Source organism: Aplysia californica, unplaced genomic scaffold (genome assembly GCF_000002075.1).
Source record: "Aplysia californica isolate F4 #8 unplaced genomic scaffold, AplCal3.0 scaffold01966, whole genome shotgun sequence".
Taxonomy (NCBI): Eukaryota; Metazoa; Mollusca; class Gastropoda; order Aplysiida; family Aplysiidae; genus Aplysia; species Aplysia californica.
Window position 1 is genome coordinate 1,974 of NW_004799236.1, and position 20,880 is coordinate 22,853.

Below are 20,880 nucleotides of genomic sequence, written 5' to 3' on the forward strand. Positions count from 1 at the left end.
GGAGATTGTAGTCTTGATTATTGCTTGTTCTTTGGACCTCTCAAAACCACTAATTAATTTGATTCACTGTATTTTGAAAAGGGATGTCAGTTTTGTTATATGGAATGAAATGGCTTTTCCTGTTTTTCAATATATTGTATGCTCAGGATGCTGATCAAGAAGGCAATATGCAGCTGATCGTGGAAGTCAGGCACACTGAGCCACTATTTTTTCAAGGTTTAGGGGAAGGCTTCTATTTTCTGTGTTTCTCATATTATTATTTTTTCTTTTATGTCCCCAGAACTAGAAATGGCTCCCCCATCCTACTCAGATCTCGGCAAGTCTGCCAAGGATGTTTTCAGCAAAGGATATAGTAAGTCACTTTCACCTTCTTATATAATAATATTGGCTGCTCTTATTGGCCCACATGGGCAAATAAGCTGGGGCTTATTGGCCCACATGGGCCATTTAATGCGTGATTTTCAAAGTATTTCATACATGGTATTGGCCCAACTTGTTCTCTAACTTCTTAGCTATTGTTCATTTTTTTATTTTTAGCATTAGATTGGAAAACTATACATTCTCAATTTAAAATATTTGATTGATGGACTAATTTGTTGAGCTATTTTTGAAGATGAGAGGACTTTTCGTTCTTTCTCTAGCTTTAACAGTTTTAGATTTAAGATTAAATAATAAATACGGCTATTATTATTAGCATTCTGTATCCTTAATAACACAAATGAGGTTTTGTAATCTTTTGGGATCTTGTTGGTTTGGGAGTCATTCAAGATCTAGATCTATACTTCCTTAATAATATAGTAGAAATTGACTTACTTTCAGATGTAAAATATATTAACTTAAGCCTTTGAGAAGTGTATAATTGTAAAATAAAATAATATCTGAGCTTTTGCCAAAAGGTGGGGGTGTTTGCATGAGGACTTTTTTAATCAACCACTACTCATGGTAAAATATGTTTTCTTCTGAAAACTTTATGCATATGGCAAGGAAATAAGTTGGTCAAGCTGCATGAGCAAGTAGATTGATGTGTGCATCTTATATCTCTACATAGAAAGATAATAGTACTAAAAATAGGGCATTTTTTACTCATCCTGAGTGCACACGTAATTGTATGTTAAATACAGAATATTGTTAATCTTAAACTATCAAACAGTAGTGCATTCAAACATTGAAAATAGTTTGTATACACCATCATAACAGCGTGTGTCCATTAAAAGGGTTTTATTTTTTTATATTAATGATGTTATTGCTGAGTAAAATTTATAAGTTCGTTCATAACTCGTGTCATAATTACATCATCAGACTTTCCAAGGTCTAGAAAACCCAAATCGTTAAATATATCATCCCGGGAAATGACCGGTATTAAACATTGGTTTGACATTGATCCATCAGAAGGGTAATTTTCTGCTCCATCGCATGGTTTTGCTTAAATATGACTTTGATTGAGATAATCCAGGTTTGTCATAATGATGTTATGAACAAACACTTTATGATATTTCTGCAAAATATCATGTGAGGGACTTCCCACTTTTTCACAACATCCTTTTACATGGTGGAATGAACATGGAAGAGTATCGTGCTGATGACTCAAAAGAGAAGCGAAGGAGAGGAAAAAATATGCTTGTCATAATGGATTGTCATCATGTTATGAACGTGACAGTGTGTCATAATGGTTATGGACGAAACCTTATTCCATGTAATTTACAGTTGTTTTGGGATGTATTTTTAATTTTAACCCAACTTGAGGATGTATCAGACCTTGCTTACATTCTGATATTTTGATTTTTATGATAAGTGTATGGGTCTGGATTTTAATTAGTATTTTACTTTTGTAGTAATGGTTATGAACGAACTACATATTGTACTCTGAGGGCTTTACAGAGTTGATAAACATTAAAAACATGTACACAGATACATATTATGAGGAAACTTTCATTTAATATGAAATTTTAAAGTAAATGACAGGTCAAAATATTAATTTTTAGGTCAAAACTGAAGTTTGTCATAATAGTTATGAACGAACAATTAAAGGTATTCTAAGGGTTTTTCAGTGATTAAACTTTGAATTCTTCCAACATATAACCTTATTTTGAGGAGAGTCTCATAAATTAAAACAATTTTATGTGAATGACAGAACAATAAGTTAATTTTTTGGGCCCAAAGTAAAATTTGTCATAATAGTTATGAACGAAACAGTGTGTCATAACGGTTATGAACGAAACCTAATTCCATGTAATTTACAGTTGTTTTGGGATGTATTTTTAATTTTAACCCAACTAAAGGACAGAATAGACCTTGCATACATTCTGATATTTTGATTTTTATCATAAGTGTATGGGTGTGGATTTTAATTAGTATTATACTTTTGTAGTAATGGTTATGAACGAACTATTTATAGTCCATTTTATATATTTTGAGGGCTTTTCAGTGTTAACAAACTTTAAAAACATGTACAGAGATACATATTATGAGGAGAGTTTCATTTAATAAAAGTTTTAAAAAATGAATGACAGATCAAAATGAGTAAATTTTTAGGTCAAAATTGAAGTTTGTCATAATTGTTATGAACGAACCATTTTAAAGGTATTCTAAGGGTTTTTCAGGAAATATAAACTTTGAATTCTCCCTACATAGAGGAATCTATCATTTTAAGGAAAGCCTCATAAATGAAAACCGTTTTATGTGAAAGACAGAACAATATAAGTAAATTTTAGGGGCCAAAAGTAAAATTTGTCATAATAGTTATGAACGAAACAGTGTGTCATAATGGTTATGAACGAACTTTAAATTTATGCATAATATGCCCTAAGACCAGTTTGCGTTTAAAAATAGCTGTTTAATGGTCTTTCATTTATCACTTGACTATAATTAGTCAATTGAGTGTTATTTTAGACAATTCTAGTCGATGAAACTTGATATAATTGATAGTATTTTGGTCACTTATTGTTCGTTCATAACTATTATGACACAAAAAAGTAATTTTATCAAAAATTAATAAAGATTTTTATAAATTGTCAATTCTATGTAGTTTTGGAAGTTATTTGCTATGTCTCAAAATATAACATCAGCCTAGCTGAAGAAAGGAACTTCGAGTATTCATAAATTTGTGTCATCATTGTTATGAACGAACTTTTTGCTATTTCCGTCATTCAAGTCAGAATTACACCAAGACCCTTGCATATACAGCTTTGGCAGTTACTGAGTCTGAAAGAGCAATCATTAGGCTATATAATATGGGTGATTAAAGAATTATTACATAAAGTTGATTTTGGACCTCATTTGTCACACCCAGGTATCCCACCTTTTGGCAAATGCTCATCTCTGATATTTAATGGGGATTTTGCTGTTGTATTTTCATTTTAAATTATCATTTGTGGATGGGGGGGCAACCAAACACAGGGGAGATAACTCGTAATTTTGTGGGCAAATAATAAATGTTCTAGGGGAAATTTTATATGCCCCTGTGGGCCAATAAGCACTCCGATTAATATATATAATTCTGGTCATGTTTAATTACTCAAGATGTCAATTGAAGAGAAAAAAAGAATATTTACTGGTCTTAAGATGTGTCTTTTAAAAGTTTCAGGGATATGTGAAAGCGGGTTATTCATTATATTAATTTTTTTTTTTTTTATTATGAAAGACCCAGATCAGTTTGGCATAAAACATTTTTTGGTAAAATTTCATTTTCACAACAGCACGCAGAGGGACTGCTTTTGGGGCCCAAACTGTCACATATTTTTTCCTGCAGAACACAAAATGGGCCATTAATAATACCCACTACTGTACTGTTTTCCTACAAATTGCTTCAGCATTGCAGTGATGGTACATTGTGTTCCATGAGTCAGAAAGCTGTGAAAATTTTTCTCTTTTTGCTCACTCATCCCCCATCCAGAGTTGCCCCTTGCTCCCTACCATGCCTTCCAAGCCTGAATTCTTTGGCAGAAATTATCTAATGCATGTTTTCTTTATCTAAATACATATGTGAAGTACCTGTCCTATATAGATGTCTCTACTCCTAGAAGTTCCACCTGTATTCATTTTTTAAAATTGGCTGCAACATGCGGTTGATTTTCCCCCCACCTGACTAGAAAGTAGAACTTGCCAATTACTATTAGTATGCCTTAGTGGGTTGAGTCTTCAAGCATTTTCCAATTAAGACTCAACACTCTTATCGACACCATTTAAATCATTTAGGAGGCTGGCTTCCTACCCTATGTGTCAGGGCAAACTCAGGCTGATAGTGAGAGGGATGGATGCATCCCAGCAGAAAGACCTAAGACAAGATGAAAAATTTCTCCCCTCTATGGAATCAAACTCAAGTCGCATGAGCGAAGCATCTTACCGCTACACATTTTAATGTGGGGGGGGGGGGGGGGCTAATGAAAAAAGGTGGTGCAGAATTCTGTTTTGATGAGGCGCTGTCATACGGCTCATGGGGTATTATCAGATGAAATTTTCATGAAGTTTCCTCTTATTGTATAGCTATTTGCAATTTTTCATTACGAGCAAAGGACTAGAAAATGCATTCTGCTTGGTTATACTGCTAAAATCCAAAATATTTCTTGTACCTGATTTACTTCATCTGAAGTAGTTGTACCCATTTAGATGGCTGTTCATCACAATGTGACAATTCATGGGGTGGGGTATAGAATGTAGTCTTGCTGCCTACGATTTCTTTTCTCCAAATTCCAGGAATTGACACATCTGCAAATGGGTCGTATCAAAAGTTACCCTCTTTTGTTGAAGAAAATCTCTGTCCTAGTCTTAATCTTTGTGTTTTCCTTTTCAGTTTATGTAACTACAAGTGCTGATAAAATTGTACAATTTTGAATGTTTTCAGTATGTACTTACATTGAGATTGTACTTTTTCATCAGACTGGGGATTTTTCAAGCTTGATGCTAAATCAAAAACCGACAATGGTGTTGAATTCAAATCTGCCCTGAACTCAAACAGAGACACAGGCAAAGTAGCTGGCAATTTGGAAACCAAGTACAAGTGGAGTGAATATGGTAAGCATGCTATCTTTTATTTTATGTCGTTTTTCATACTTTTTCCAGATTTAGTTTTATGGCTCCGGTACATGAGATTTCATCATTCCTATTTTTGGTACTACAGTCTTGCAAACATATAGTGAACAGAGGTCCAAATATTTGTTACTCACCATATGTTTGACATGGTGATATCAGGTGCTCTGAAAAATAATGAAATCAAAGAAATTGACATTTTTCCACCTCTTTGGCAATATTAACGATAATGTTTTGGGCTCAACAAATTTTATTGCATGGATTTTACTGAAAAACATTGAACAAAAGCACGAAAGATAAATTTGCAGCTTCCAGGGACACTACAGGTTTGAAAGTCAAGCTTTGGTGGCCATGTTCTTGCCAGATTACCTCTTGCACCAGATGAGCCCCTCCCCCTTCAATTGCAAATATCTCAACCTCTCTTTGAGATAGATGGGTATTTTTATTATCCAATAATAACTCTGTTCCTCACAATTGAGGAGCATCTGTTTCCTTCATGTAATGATACATATTATGCTGTTACCTATCAGGCCAAAACCTCATGACCAACATTGTTGGATCAAGGCATTTTTGTGTACTGCTTTAGTCTGACCATGTTTTAGAAAATAATGATTTTTTTTGTTAGGGCAAACAACAAAAATTCAAACATGTCTTTTCTATATAAAAAAAAGGATACTGGTATTTAAAAACACCAAAGTGGTTTATTTGGAGCTACCTAAATTACAGTGATTTAAAAAATGTATATTTAACTTACAATCAACTCCCTTCTTATAAAACCTCACATATACCACTTCAGTGGCTAAGTAGGATACTTGTATACTCTCATTTTGTAGATACGTTTTTTGTTGGGGTTTTTTCATATTGGTCCATGGTAACCATTATAATAAACATCAGTCATTTTGAGTATTGTAACAAGCATATCTTTGAGCTGTCTAATCCAATCAATATGGGTGGTTGGCGGGTGCTCTGGTGTGGTTTGCTGCTTCTTTCCCATCAAACACCCATCGTCCTTATCTCCCCCTCCTTCTTTTTTATGTTTGTTCCTCTCTTGTAACACCTCTAATCTTCTGGCGCTCATATGACCTTATGCAGTTGCGAGCGCCGAAAAAACCTTTACTAAAACTTTTTAAAATCCAATCAATTACTTAAATGTGTCATTTTCATTTATGGGCCAGTCAATAAAAATTTGTTAAATGCAGGAAACAAAATATTGTCAAGATTATTTTCCTTCATCTCAGTTCACTCTCTGGGTTTATATTCGTTTTAGGTACATTTAAGACATACACATGCCTCCATTACTAATACCTTGCATTGGTTTCTCAACAGGACTCACCTTCACTGAAAAGTGGACAACAGAAAATGTGCTCAACACAGAAGTTAAGATTGAGGATCAACTTGCTGAGGGACTTGATCTTACCTTTGATACTTCATTTGCCCCACAGACAGGGTGAATATTTTTATGTGATTTTGTGGTGTCCTGTCTGAGAGTTTTTTTTGTGGTTTTTTTAAATTTATTTCATGCTTTATAAGATCCCTACTTGAATCATGACTGTTGGTGTTTTTTTGTTTTGTTTTGAAAACCAAAATGTAATTATTGAAAACCTTTGGGGTTTTTTTTTTCAAACACTGCTACAAATTCATCTGCTGTCATTGTAACATTGCTATCCTGTTATGGAACAGACATGTATGCAGCTACTATTTTTAATATGCCTCATGTATGTGTTCATTTAAAAAAAATTTTTTTTTTTCACAAGAGACTGGCCTTGCCCTTAAAGACTTTTCTGTTACAGACGTGTAGTGATAAGTGAATGAATAGTGTTTTTTAATTTCATTCTTATTTTCTTTCATATTTAGAAAAAAGAGCGGAAAAGTCAAGAGTGCATACAAGATGGACTATCTGAACTTGAACTGTGATGTTGACTTTGACTTCGCTGGACCAACTGTGCATGGTGCCGCTGTTCTTGGGTATGCAGCTATGTGCAGCTATTTGTCCTGTTTATGGCTTTATTGCTTTAAAAATGACTGTATTTTAATGAGGACAGTGAACTTTGGTAAATGGGAATATCGAGATAACGTTGCACTTTTGAGAAGTAAATAAATTCAAACAAAATTTCTTACTTTTCTCAAGTGAGTATTGTCAAGATTTGTTATTCTTTTCTGCCAAATATGGTATGTTTTGAGCATCACTGTTATTTCGGGTGATGAATTTATTTTTTCTTGATATCATTATTTTAAAAATAAACACTGGTAATCAAAGATTCTCGATTGCTGCTTGTGTGACTACTGAAAACTGGACATTGTCTTAAACATTCCAAATAACTGGTTATTTGTTGCAGCCCATCCTGTTATTTTCTAAGGGTCATTAAGCGGTTATGAATCACTGAAAGTTGCTCCTGGTACTTATCTCTTTGAGAAACAAACGATTTCTTTCCATTTTAGGTATGAAGGCTGGCTTGCTGGATACCAAATGTCATTTGACTCCTCCAAGTCAAAATTGACGCGTAGCAATTTTGGATTTGGATACAATGGTGGAGATTTCTCATTTACCACCAATGTGTAAGTATGATCTTGTCTGGTAATCATTGACCATGCATTTTCCCTGTGTGCTCTATCCCGGTGGCTTTTAATTCAATTAAAGATCCCATCCAAATTACAGCTGTTTGGTCAGCACATAGAATTTGCCAACCTGGTATATAGTTTGGATGGGACTGCAACAGCATACAGCATTGGAGTCAGTGCTCAGGTATGAATATTGACCTGGGGGTCAGTTGCAGGAAGCTAGAAAGCGACGTTGGCTTTTTGTAGTTAGGAAAAGTGATAAAAGATAAAGGTCAAAACCTTTTTATTGTTGGATGGACATGTGTTATACATTGGACATGTCTGTAGTACAAAAAGGGTAGATGAGCAGTACCTTTCTCACCAATACATTCTTTTTTTCGATTAATGTTTATGTGCTGAGATTATAATGATAAATACAATGAGAATGAGATCTGATGGTAAAAGTTTATTATGATGAGACAACTATTAAGTTTATATACGTGTACATTCATAAATTTTTATATGTTCAAGTATGAACACCATTCTGATATTTTGTCAATTCTTTCAGAAACAACACCTGGGATGACGAGTAGGCTTATGTTCGTTTTCAATTGTTCCAATTTTGTGTTATTTCATCTGAAATCTCTGCTTGTTATTTTTTATTTAAAAATTGTTTTCAGTTGTTTCGAGTTTTGTAATGTTATTTTATGAAGAGTTGCACTAGTTTTTTAGGTTTTCCTTTTTTTTTTAGTTCAGTGTCATAAGTGATGGCTTTGATACAAGTGGAAATTAACTTCTGTAGTCTTTGCCTCAGATTCCCATTGCTTGGGAGAAATGAAAACGCAGGATCTTTCCTAAATCACCGGGGGGAAGAATCCCTGGTGACTCATAGTCAGTCAGGCCTGCAATGGGTAAAATGATCTTCCCTTTTATTTAATATGATTTTGAGGGTCTTAGTACAGAAGTACGTGTTTGAGTCCAAAAGTACCTATTCTTCGTTTTCTTGTTTTGCTCCCCATGGACTTGGCGATGCTGAAAAAAATTTATGAGCTTTCAAGACTGGATTTGCAAATAAAAATGAGAATGAAGTCCATAAGTTAATTGGAGTTGCAACAATATATAAATACAGATCTTTACTAAACATTTCTCACATTATTGTTGCATGTCTGCTTTAAATAGCTTGAATTTATTGAATTTAGAAAAGAGTTTGGAGGAGGTTACTAGGCCAATGCCCACAAGTTTGCTGTGTTTTAAAATGAACTGAAGTGACGACCAATCACAATGGTCTCTCTAAGTTGATGAGGCATGCTATTTTCACTTATCCAGTTATGAGTCTCAATATTTCAGACGATTCCATTGCTCTTCCCCTTAACATGTCCAAAATGTTTAGCTTTCCATCTCTGACCGAGTTCCTTACTCATATTGTAGCGCATCATAGTGTTGTGACCGCACCAATTAAATTCAAAGAACGAAAGGCAGGCTCCCCGCCAACAGGTGACCACATAAAGGCATGACAAAGACGATCGAGACAGTCCCTGTGGATAGGCACCAGCTTGTACTAAACTGAGGTGCAGAAATAAAAGACAAGTTCATGTGAAGGGCTCAAATGCCAATTGAGTTCACACCTCAGCTTGGTGTGGGACAAACATACACACTCATCGAAGTTTACAATGGGGGTGTGATCGCATTCACAAGAGTGACATGATGGGCAGTACTATAATGGCAAATTTTCCCCCTGTCTTATCCGATTACAACCCTTCAGGGTGGGGCTTTTTGTGTTGTAAGAATGTGTTCTTAAAATAACAGGACCATTTGTGGTGGGATTTTATGTGGAGGCTACTGTACTTTTTAAGTGGGCTGATCTGCTTACATATATTATTATTATTGCACCTTCGCCCTGTTACTGTAAATTTGCATTGACCAGTTATGATTAGTTTTGTCCTGATATGCCAGTGATGCAATTTTTTTTTTCTCCTGAAGCTTGTTCGTTTTCTGTACTCCTTTAACCATCCTGTCCTTTATGAACTGATACGTGAAAGCTTTGGCTGGTTTTCATCCTGTTGTAAAAGTGCTCTGCGGTTATTATTTAGTTGGCGCTGTATAAACAAGCGAACTGTTGAATGTTAATAACTTAATTAGGTATATTATGTAAATTTTGTTTCATACTCATAGATGATTTTGGGTTAAATGCAGATTTGTACTTATACTTTACAGCATCCCCCTGTCATGTAATGTCTATTGACACTTGTGTCGCTCTGACCCATTTCAGGCTGCTCTCATAGTTGTGTTCTTCCACCTATCTTTTTGATAAGCCCCTTATATAAGCTGGCCATCGTATTTTGCATTCTGGAATCAGAGAAAGGTATTCTGTTCACGAGTTTTTATTGCCTTTTATTCCAGTAATGATGGCCAGGAATTCCAAGGCTCCATCCACCAGAAGGTCAATGATAGCCTAGAGGCTGCAGTGAGCCTTGCCTGGACTGCTGGTACTGGCAGCACCACATTTGCCCTTGGCGCCAAGTACAAGCTGGATGATGATGCTTCTATCAGTGTAAGTAGTGCATATTCTGTTTGTGTAAAGGGAAGCTCAACACTACTAGTTTGTCTTCAAATGAGATGTTTTTGGACTGACGTTGTTTTGGGAATTTCCAATGCTCCACCCGTTTGGTTTGTTTGTGCCAGAGGTGTGCCATTAAATTCAGAGGTCCATCATCTTGTCTTACGTTTGAATGGCTTTACATAGCAATGGCAATGAAAAATTAAATTTTTATCCAAACAAGCTTAAATGAAAGCAGAGTAAATTCTTAGAACTGGGGGGGGGGGGTTAATCCATTGATAAATTTAAAAGTTACTGGGATTTTTAATTGCAAAATTTTGGGGGACCTTCATATAGGAAAATATCGCCAAAAAAATGGGACGTTTTTTAATGTGTTTTGAGGGAAAACTGTTCATAAGTCAGTAATCAATGGGAATATATGAATGAAAATTGGTGTCTTCTTGTGATTTTTAGTGCAGAATCTAGTTCTGCTATCACTTTTTCAATGCCTTTATTACTTTGGATCTTTTAGACTAATATTTGCGTGAAAATTTGTTGAATTGTGCAGCATCGTTTGACTGGGATCGATCACCCCTTCTACTACTTTGCAAAGTGGTATCGGGGAAACCCACAATGAAGTCATCTGTGACCTATTTAGTTGAAGCTAGCCAATCACATGCCTCTCGCATGCCGGCAACTAGCGTGTGGAGTCCATGATCTAGTTTCCAGCTCTAGTGTTTTATCCATGGATATGTGGTAATTTTAAGTTGGTACGTAAAATATGCTACACACAGAGATCTGAAATTTTGCAACAATAAAGAAGACATGTGGGGTGCCTGTCTGGTCAGCAAACAATCCGCAGCTCCACTAATTTTTATAGCCGCAGAGGAAAATCGCACAAACACTGCAATTTCTCAGATTCTAGAAATCATTCGGCATTGTACGCTCGCATGTCGTTAGTTAGACCTTTCCTCTGATTGGTTGCCAAGTTTCATTTGTTTTCATCCACAAGTTTTCCCGTAACTACTTAGAAGAGAGTCGCCTCGGATCCCGAGCAGCCCAAAAATTACCCCTCGCGCGGAGCCCGATTTCTGGCCCAAAGCTCGGCGGGCGATTGGCATTGCTACTTTACATTGGTGCATTTAATAATGCCATACCCATACATCAATATGACAACCACTTGGTGCTTGGAAAACGGAAGAGAGACATGACAGAGTGAAAGGGCTTGTTTGATTTCAAGATTTCTGATCAATGAGACTTTGTCCTGGACCTTCATCAGGAAGTAAAGCTGTATTCTGTTTACACTCTTTCAACTGATGACCATTCTTACGTGGCATCATTGTGCTGCTTAACCCTTTCTGTTCGCCTTGGGGTCATTTTTAACCCCCGGGGTTGTATTGTTCATATTTTAGAATACTTCTAGTACGAAGATCTCTTTGAAACTTTCTGTATTTCTCAGAAAAAAATCATTTTGACAGACTGTTATACAAAGCCTACGGATTGGATTAACGAGTAAATTTCCTGTTTGGAAAGTGGTGGCACAGAGTTCCCCACGTTGTATGGATACGATAGTAAAACACTACGTACGGATAGTTTAAAGGCTTGCTAGAGCAGATCTCAATAGTGCTTTTTCATTCTTATTTAAGCGTTAGTATATTTTCATTTACTTGTATCAATTCGAATGTTGCTTAGTCAACTTGAGATATGGCTTGTTTCAAAGCAAGAACTTCAGAGAATTGTTTTCACCATCATATTAGTGTTAATCCTGTGAAATGTGTTCTAAAATATTTATTCAAAAATGTCATCATTTTGTTTGTTTCTTTTTCATTCAGGCCAAGGTGAATAATTCCAGCCATGTGGGTCTTGGATACACCCAGAAATTGAGAGACGGTAAGTTGAAATACTTTTTACACATATACAGTGACTGTTGAACAATGCTAGGATGAAATGATTACTCTTACCATTGGGTAAATACAAAAATGGGTTCTTACATTATATTTCTGATGGTTGCAATAAATAAATTAAGCTTTTGGATAGCTGGTTCATGTTTTGTCTGGGTGGGGGGTTGGTTGCATGGCAATACATTACATCGTTTTAGAGATTTTGATAAATGGTCTAGGGTATAATCTAAATCAACTCCTTTCTTATAGATCTCAAGAGGAAAGAATTATCAGTAGCAAAATGATGCTGATGTCAATTACTGAAAATATCTGGTAATTGGGGTTGCGTTAAAAAGTCATTTCATGTTAGGGGAATCAGTGTAAAGCAGTTGATACTGCGAAAGGCAATTTGAAGTTTTTACATCAACCTGTGGTTTTGTTATTTATAAAGGAAAATGTCTTTCCTTTCTTTATATTCATTTTTTTCTCCTTATTTGGTAAAGTGATGAATAAATAATTGAAGGAAGCATTGTTGTTTATGTACCTGTACTTTCGTTTAAACAAGAATACTTGTAACACTTGTCACTGTATTTAAACATATTTTTTCAGGTGTGAAACTCACAGTGTCATCTTTGATAGATGGCAAAAACATCAACCAGGGAGGACACAAGGTGAGTTTTGTTTTTGTCTTTTTGATGATCACATGCATGTTATTGATCTACCTTTTCTGTTATGTTTTTTTTTCTCCAAAACCATCTATTATTACCATGTTAATTTGGCTCTACTGCCAACTGTTGCCTTTATTATATACAGTCTGATTTTTCATGACAGAATCTTCCTGTGCTCCCCCCATCGTAAATTTCTCTTGTTATAGATTATGCATCTAAGAGGAAAACTTTCATGAACTGGAAACTCCTTCTCTTCGGGGGGGTGTTTGTACCTGTCGAAGATGAAAAATGTTTTTTCAGTGCAACTCTGATTTGAAACAAAACTCCAAGGTTTGGTTCAGTAGGCTCTTGCCTTTACTTCACGCCGCCAGATGAGGAAGGGATGGGGTGCTTGTGGTCAAGGTGGAGTGTGTGTGAAATCTCTGGGTTTCTTGCCTTTAAACTGCTCAAGTTGCATGCCAGCATGGAAACTTTCCTGGGTAGCCAGAGGTGTGGAATTAAATTTTTGACTGCAGACTGTCACCCTGATTATATAGCCGTCAGAGAAAAAAGTCCACAATCATTGTTATATATGCAGAAAAGGGGTGGCAATGATTGATTGTGCTTACTTATTACATGGGTGGATGGGGCCTAGTATGATAGCAAAGGAGACGGTCAATCATTTCTGTTTACATCGGTCAAACATTTGTTCTAATGAGATGCACGCACTGTGATGGCGTAAGATAGAGCAGCTAGGATAGCACTTGCAAAGTGTGAACTTGCCAGCAATGTTATGGCGACCGTTGATCCCATTGCGTATGATGAATGTGGTTCAGGTTAACTACTTCACCAATAGGAGCAGAAGACTTAAATTCGAATTCTGTGTGAGGTGCATTTTTATCCAGTATCAGTTTTTCTGTGGGATGTTGTATCCCTCTCAGCCTGGGTTGGCTCTGACAGGACAAAGTCTGCCTCCTCAATGATGTAAATTGTGTCTGTGAGGGTGTGAAACATCCTATATGTGGATTTTTAAAAAATGGATGGCCCTCTGGGGACATACACCACCACCACCATCCTACCCCGTCCTTTAGTTGTCCTGTCTAAGAAGAAATATTTTTCTGGCCCCTTGCGATTCTGTCCTGGGCAGATTCAGCTGAATATTCACCATATGTGGCAACAGTATTAAAAGGAACAAAGGCTAACCTCTTAGTCCATCAGTGGCAACAGTTGATGCTTGGTAAAATATCAACGCTCCGTTCCTATCAAACATGTCTTTCTTGTCTTTTTTTTTTTTTAAGAAAAACATTTCTCTCTTTTGACACCTAATCCTCTACACTTATATATGACTGACCTATTTGTGTTGCAAGTGCCATAAAACTTACTGAAACATAAGTCAATATACCACTGCTTGGTGAAAGTGTCGGGTATAAATTGGGTTTTAAGACACACTGTCCTCTTTTGAGTTATTACACTTCTCTTTAGGACTTAATGGACCTGCATGTTTGCCGACAATCGCGACCCGACCCACGAGGCGGCCGATGCTATCGCAAGGCCCACCTCTACCAGTCAATGTGCGTAGTGCGAGGCCTGGCCGATTGCCAGCGCCCCCTTTTTCTCCTGTCGGCTTTGTCGGCACTTTCGTTATCGTGCCGACATCGGCATTTCCGACATAATTGTCGGAACCGGAGTAGAAATGCGAATACGAAAAAGGACGACGATCTAAATTATCTACTTTCAGTTTCGTGCTCGAGCGGCCATTTTGAATTTCGTTTGTTGACTAATTCAATTGTTCAGATCATGTGGATTCATTCAAGTCCCGACTCACTATACTAATAGAATCTAGATCTAGATCTATATTAGATCATTATAGAACTCAATGGAGGATTCATATTCCAATTCTATTGTGTCAAGCCCTATCTTAGGTTGTGCTGTAATATTAATGTTGGTAAAAAGCATTTCATCAGGTGCGTGAATTATTTATTTATTTAGAATCATCTAGATTCTAGACTCAGCTGAGTCACATTGTTTGGAATCGGATGCGGATTTCTAGTTCAAGGCCTATTCCTATTCACTTGTTCAACAAGATCTAGATTTATTTAGATTACTAGATCTATAATGGAGGATTCATATTCCAATTCTATTGTGTTATTGTATCAAAGCCTATTAATACTATTATAATAGCAATGTAGATCTAGATGTAGATTTAGATCTAGGCCATACTATGCTCCTTGTTTGTTTTGGAGTGTGTGTGTGTTTTTTTTGTTTTTTTTTCATTTTGGACTTGTGCTGGCCTTTTTACATGAGGCCCGTTGCAGGTTCTTTTTTTTGGGGTTAGGCCTAGGGTTAGGTCTCTTAGACTTTGTTGGGGTGGTCGCTCGTTACTCGGAAGTCCTTCCTTGTTTCCTCTTATTGTATAGCTATTTGCAATTTTTCATTACGAGCAAAGGACTAGAAAATGCATTCTGCTTGGTTATACTGCTAAAATCCAAAATATTTCTTGTACCTGATTTACTTCATCTGAAGTAGTTGTACCCATTTAGATGGCTGTTCATCACAATGTGACAATTCATGGGGTGGGGTATAGAATGTAGTCTTGCTGCCTACGATTTCTTTTCTCCAAATTCCAGGAATTGACACATCTGCAAATGGGTCGTATCAAAAGTTACCCTCTTTTGTTGAAGAAAATCTCTGTCCTAGTCTTAATCTTTGTGTTTTCCTTTTCAGTTTATGTAACTACAAGTGCTGATAAAATTGTACAATTTTGAATGTTTTCAGTATGTATTTACTTTGAGATTGTACTTTTTCATCAGACTGGGGATTTTTCAAGCTTGATGCTAAATCAAAAACCGACAATGGTGTTGAATTCAAATCTGCCCTGAACTCAAACAGAGACACAGGCAAAGTAGCTGGCAATTTGGAAACCATGGACAAGTGGACTGAATATGGTAAGCATGCTATCTTTTATTTTATGTCGTTTTTCATACTTTTTCCAGATTTAGTTTTATGGCTCCGGTACATGAGATTTCATCATTCCTATTTTTGGTACTACAGTCTTGCAAACATATAGTGAACAGAGGTCCAAATATTTGTTACTCACCATATGTTTGACATGGTGATATCAGGTGCTCTGAAAAATAATGAAATCAAAGAAATTGACATTTTTCCACCTCTTTGGCAATATTAACGATAATGTTTTGGGCTCAACAAATTTTATTGCATGGATTTTACTGAAAAACATTGAACAAAAGCACGAAAGATAAATTTGCAGCTTCCAGGGACACTACAGGTTTGAAAGTCAAGCTTTGGTGGCCATGTTCTTGCCAGATTACCTCTTGCACCAGATGAGCCCCTCCCCCTTCAATTGCAAATATCTCAACCTCTCTTTGAGATAGATGGGTATTTTTATTATCCAATAATAACTCTGTTCCTCACAATTGAGGAGCATCTGTTTCCTTCATGTAATGATACATATTATGCTGTTACCTATCGGGCCAAAACCTCATGACCAACATTGTTGGATCAAGGCATTTTTGTGTACTGCTTTAGTCTGACCATGTTTTAGAAAATAATGATTTTTTTTGTTAGGGCAAACAACAAAAATTCAAACATGTCTTTTCTATATATAAAAAAAGGATACTGGTATTTAAAAACACCAAAGTGGTTTATTTGGAGCTACCTAAATTACAGTGATTTAAAAAATGTATATTTAACTTACAATCAACTCCCTTCTTATAAAACCTCACATATACCACTTCAGTGGCTAAGTAGGATACTTGTATACTCTCATTTTGTAGATACGTTTTTTGTTGGGGTTTTTTCATATTGGTCCATGGTAACCATTATAATAAACATCAGTCATTTTGAGTATTGTAACAAGCATATCTTTGAGCTGTCTAATCCAATCAATATGGGTGGTTGGCGGGTGCTCTGGTGTGGTTTGCTGCTTCTTTCCCATCAAACACCCATCGTCCTTATCTCCCCCTCCTTCTTTTTTATGTTTGTTCCTCTCTTTTGACACCTCTAATCCTCTGGCGCTCATATGACCTTATGCAGTTGCAAGTGCCGATAAAACCTTTACTGAAACTTTTTAAAATCCAATCAATTACTTAAATGTGTCATTTTCATTTATGGGCCAGTCAATAAAAATTTGTTAAATGCAGGAAACAAAATATTGTCAAGATTATTTTCCTTCATCTCAGTTCACTCTCTGGGTTTATATTCGTTTTAGGTACATTTAAGACATACACATGCCTCCATTACTAATACCTTGCATTGGTTTCTCAACAGGACTCACCTTCACTGAAAAGTGGACAACAGAAAATGTGCTCAACACAGAAGTTAAGATTGAGGATCAACTTGCTGAGGGACTTGATCTTACCTTTGATACTTCATTTGCCCCACAGACAGGGTGAATATTTTTATGTGATTTTGTGGTGTCCTGTCTGAGAGTTTTTTTTGTGGTTTTTTAAAATTTATTTCATGCTTTATAAGATCCCTACTTGAATCATGACTGTTGGTGTTTTTTTGTTTTGTTTTGAAAACCAAAATGTAATTATTGAAAACCTTTGGGGTTTTTTTTTTCAAACACTGCTACAAATTCATCTGCTGTCATTGTAACATTGCTATCCTGTTATGGAACAGACATGTATGCAGCTACTATTTTTAATATGCCTCATGTATGTGTTCATTTTTTTAAATTTTTTTTTTTTTCACAAGAGACTGGCCTTGCCCTTAAAGACTTTTCTGTTACAGACGTGTAGTGATAATTGAAGGAATAGTGTTTTTTAATTTCATTCTTATTTTCTTTCATATTTAGAAAAAAGAGCGGAAAAGTCAAGAGTGCATACAAGATGGACTATCTGAACTTGAACTGTGATGTTGACTTTGACTTCGCTGGACCAACTGTGCATGGTGCCGCTGTTCTTGGGTATGCAGCTATGTGCAGCTATTTGTCCTGTTTATGGCTTTATTGCTTTAAAAATGACTGTATTTTAATGAGGACAGTGAACTTTGGTAAATGGGAATATCGAGATAACGTTGCACTTTTGAGAAGTAAATAAATTCAAACAAAATTTCTTACTTTTCTCAAGTGAGTATTGTCAAGATTTGTTATTCTTTTCTGCCAAATATGGTATGTTTTGAGCATCACTGTTATTTCGGGTGATGAATTTATTTTTTCTTGATATCATTATTTTAAAAATAAACACTGGTAATCAAAGATTCTCGATTGCTGCTTGTGTGACTACTGAAAACTGGACATTGTCTTAAACATTCCAAATAACTGGTTATTTGTTGCAGCCCATCCTGTTATTTTCTAAGGGTCATTAAGCGGTTATGAATCACTGAAAGTTGCTCCTGGTACTTATCTCTTTGAGAAACAAACGATTTCTTTCCATTTTAGGTATGAAGGCTGGCTTGCTGGATACCAAATGTCATTTGACTCCTCCAAGTCAAAATTGACGCGTAGCAATTTTGGATTTGGATACAATGGTGGAGATTTCTCATTTACCACCAATGTGTAAGTATGATCTTGTCTGGTAATCATTGACCATGCATTTTCCCTGTGTGCTCTATCCCGGTGGCTTTTAATTCAATTAAAGATCCCATCCAAATTACAGCTGTTTGGTCAGCACATAGAATTTGCCAACCTGGTATATAGTTTGGATGGGACTGCAACAGCATACAGCATTGGGGTCAGTGCTCAGGTATGAATATTGACCTGGGGGTCAGTTGCAGGAAGCTAGAAAGCGACGTTGGCTTTTTGTAGTTAGGAAAAGTGATAAAAGATAAAGGTCAAAACCTTTTTATTGTTGGATGGACATGTGTTATACATTGGACATGTCTGTAGTACAAAAAGGGTAGATGAGCAGTACCTTTCTCACCAATACATTCTTTTTTTCGATTAATGTTTATGTGCTGAGATTATAATGATAAATACAATGAGAATGAGATCTGATGGTAAAAGTTTATTATGATGAGACAACTATTAAGTTTATGTACCTGTACTTTCATAAATTTTTATATGTTCAAGTATGAACACCATTCTGATATTTTGTCAATTCTTTCAGAAACAACACCTGGGATGACGAGTAGGCTTATGTTCGTTTTCAATTGTTCCAATTTTGTGTTATTTCATCTGAAATCTCTGCTTGTTATTTTTTATTTAAAAATTGTTTTCAGTTGTTTCGAGTTTTGTAATGTTATTTTATGAAGAGTTGCACTAGTTTTTTAGGTTTTCCTTTTTTTTTTAGTTCAGTGTCATAAGTGATGGCTTTGATACAAGTGGAAATTAACTTCTGTAGTCTTTGCCTCAGATTCCCATTGCTTGGGAGAAATGAAAACGCAGGATCTTTCCTAAATCACCGGGGGGAAGAATCCCTGGTGACTCATAGTCAGTCAGGCCTGCAATGGGTAAAATGATCTTCCCTTTTATTTAATATGATTTTGAGGGTCTTAGTACAGAAGTACGTGTTTGAGTCCAAAAGTACCTATTCTTCGTTTTCTTGTTTTGCTCCCCATGGACTTGGCGATGCTGAAAAAAATTTATGAGCTTTCAAGACTGGATTTGCAAATAAAAATGAGAATGAAGTCCATAAGTTAATTGGAGTTGCAACAATATATAAATACAGATCTTTACTAAACATTTCTCACATTATTGTTGCATGTCTGCTTTAAATAGCTTGAATTTATTGAATTTAGAAAAGAGTTTGGAGGAGGTTACTAGGCCAATGCCCACAAGTTTGCTGTGTTTTAAAATGAACTGAAGTGACGACCAATCACAATGGTCTCTCTAAGTTGATGAGGCATGCTATTTTCACTTATCCAGTTATGAGTCTCAATATTTCAGACGATTCCATTGCTCTTACCCTTAACATGTCCAAAATGTTTAGCTTTCCATCTCTGACCGAGTTCCTTACTCATATTGTAGCGCATCATAGTGTTGTGACCGCACCAATTAAATTCAAAGAACGAAAGGCAGGCTCCCCGCCAACAGGTGACCACATAAAGGCATGACAAAGACGATCGAGACAGTCCCTGTGGATAGGCACCAGCTTGTACTAAACTGAGGTGCAGAAATAAAAGACAAGTTCATGTGAAGGGCTCAAATGCCAATTGAGTTCACACCTCAGCTTGGTGTGGGACAAACATACACACTCATCGAAGTTTACAATGGGGGTGTGATCGCATTCACAAGAGTGACATGATGGGCAGTACTATAATGGCAAATTTTCCCCCTGTCTTATCCGATTACAACCCTTCAGGGTGGGGCTTTTTGTGTTGTAAGAATGTGTTCTTAAAATAACAGGACCATTTGTGGTGGGATTTTATGTGGAGGCTACTGTACTTTTTAAGTGGGCTGATCTGCTTACATATATTATTATTATTGCACCTTCGCCCTGTTACTGTAAATTTGCATTGACCAGTTATGATTAGTTTTGTCCTGATATGCCAGTGATGCAATTTTTTTTTTCTCCTGAAGCTTGTTCGTTTTCTGTACTCCTTTAACCATCCTGTCCTTTATGAACTGATACGTGAAAGCTTTGGCTGGTTTTCATCCTGTTGTAAAAGTGCTCTGCGGTTATTATTTAGTTGGCGCTGTATAAACAAGCGAACTGTTGAATGTTAATAACTTAATTAGGTATATTATGTAAATTTTGTTTCATACTCATAGATGATTTTGGGTTAAATGCAGATTTGTACTTATACTTTACAGCATCCCCCTGTCATGTAATGTCTATTGACACTTGTGTCGCTCTGACCCATTTCAGGCTACTCTCATAGTTGTGTTCTTCCACCTATCTTTTTGATAAGCCCCTTATATAAGCTGGCCATCGTATTTTGCATTCTGGAATCAGAGAAAGGTATTCTGTTCACGAGTTTTTATTGCCTTTTATTCCAGTAATGATGGCCAGGAATTCCAAGGCTCCATCCACCAGAAGGTCAATGATAGCCTAGAGGCTGCAGTGAGCCTTGCCTGGACTGCTGGTACTGGCAGCACCACATTTGCCCTTGGCGCCAAGTACAAGCTGGATGATGATGCTTCTATCAGTGTAAGTAGTGCATATTCTGTTTGTGTAAAGGGAAGCTCAACACTACTAGTTTGTCTTCAAATGAGATGTTTTTGGACTGACGTTGTTTTGGGAATTTCCAATGCTCCACCCGTTTGGTTTGTTTGTGCCAGAGGTGTGGAATTAAATTCAGAGGTCCATCATCTTGTCTTACGTTTGAATGGCTTTACATAGCAATGGCAATG

The 20,880-nt window shown here is 36.3% G+C and overlaps 2 protein-coding genes across 2 annotated transcripts; both read left to right on the plus strand.

Moving 5' to 3' along the window:
• Positions 1-252: 252 nt before the first annotated feature.
• Positions 253-12,650, plus strand: LOC101847794 (voltage-dependent anion-selective channel protein 2; the record flags this gene model as incomplete). The annotated part of the gene is given in 9 exon segments (XM_005113323.3): positions 253-352; positions 4,876-5,010; positions 6,352-6,472; positions 6,880-6,990; positions 7,465-7,581; positions 8,132-8,152; positions 9,964-10,114; positions 11,932-11,989; positions 12,589-12,650. Coding segments are annotated over 9 exon segments (858 nt in total), but the record flags the coding sequence as incomplete, so codon positions are not given.
• A 4,208-nt stretch (positions 12,651-16,858) lies between these two features.
• Positions 16,859-20,810, plus strand: LOC101848173 (voltage-dependent anion-selective channel protein 2-like; the record flags this gene model as incomplete). Its single annotated transcript, XM_013091059.2, has 5 exons — positions 16,859-17,034; positions 17,443-17,553; positions 18,028-18,144; positions 18,695-18,715; positions 20,527-20,810. Coding segments are annotated over exons 1-5 (694 nt in total), but the record flags the coding sequence as incomplete, so codon positions are not given.
• Between the last annotated feature and the right edge of the window lie 70 nt (positions 20,811-20,880).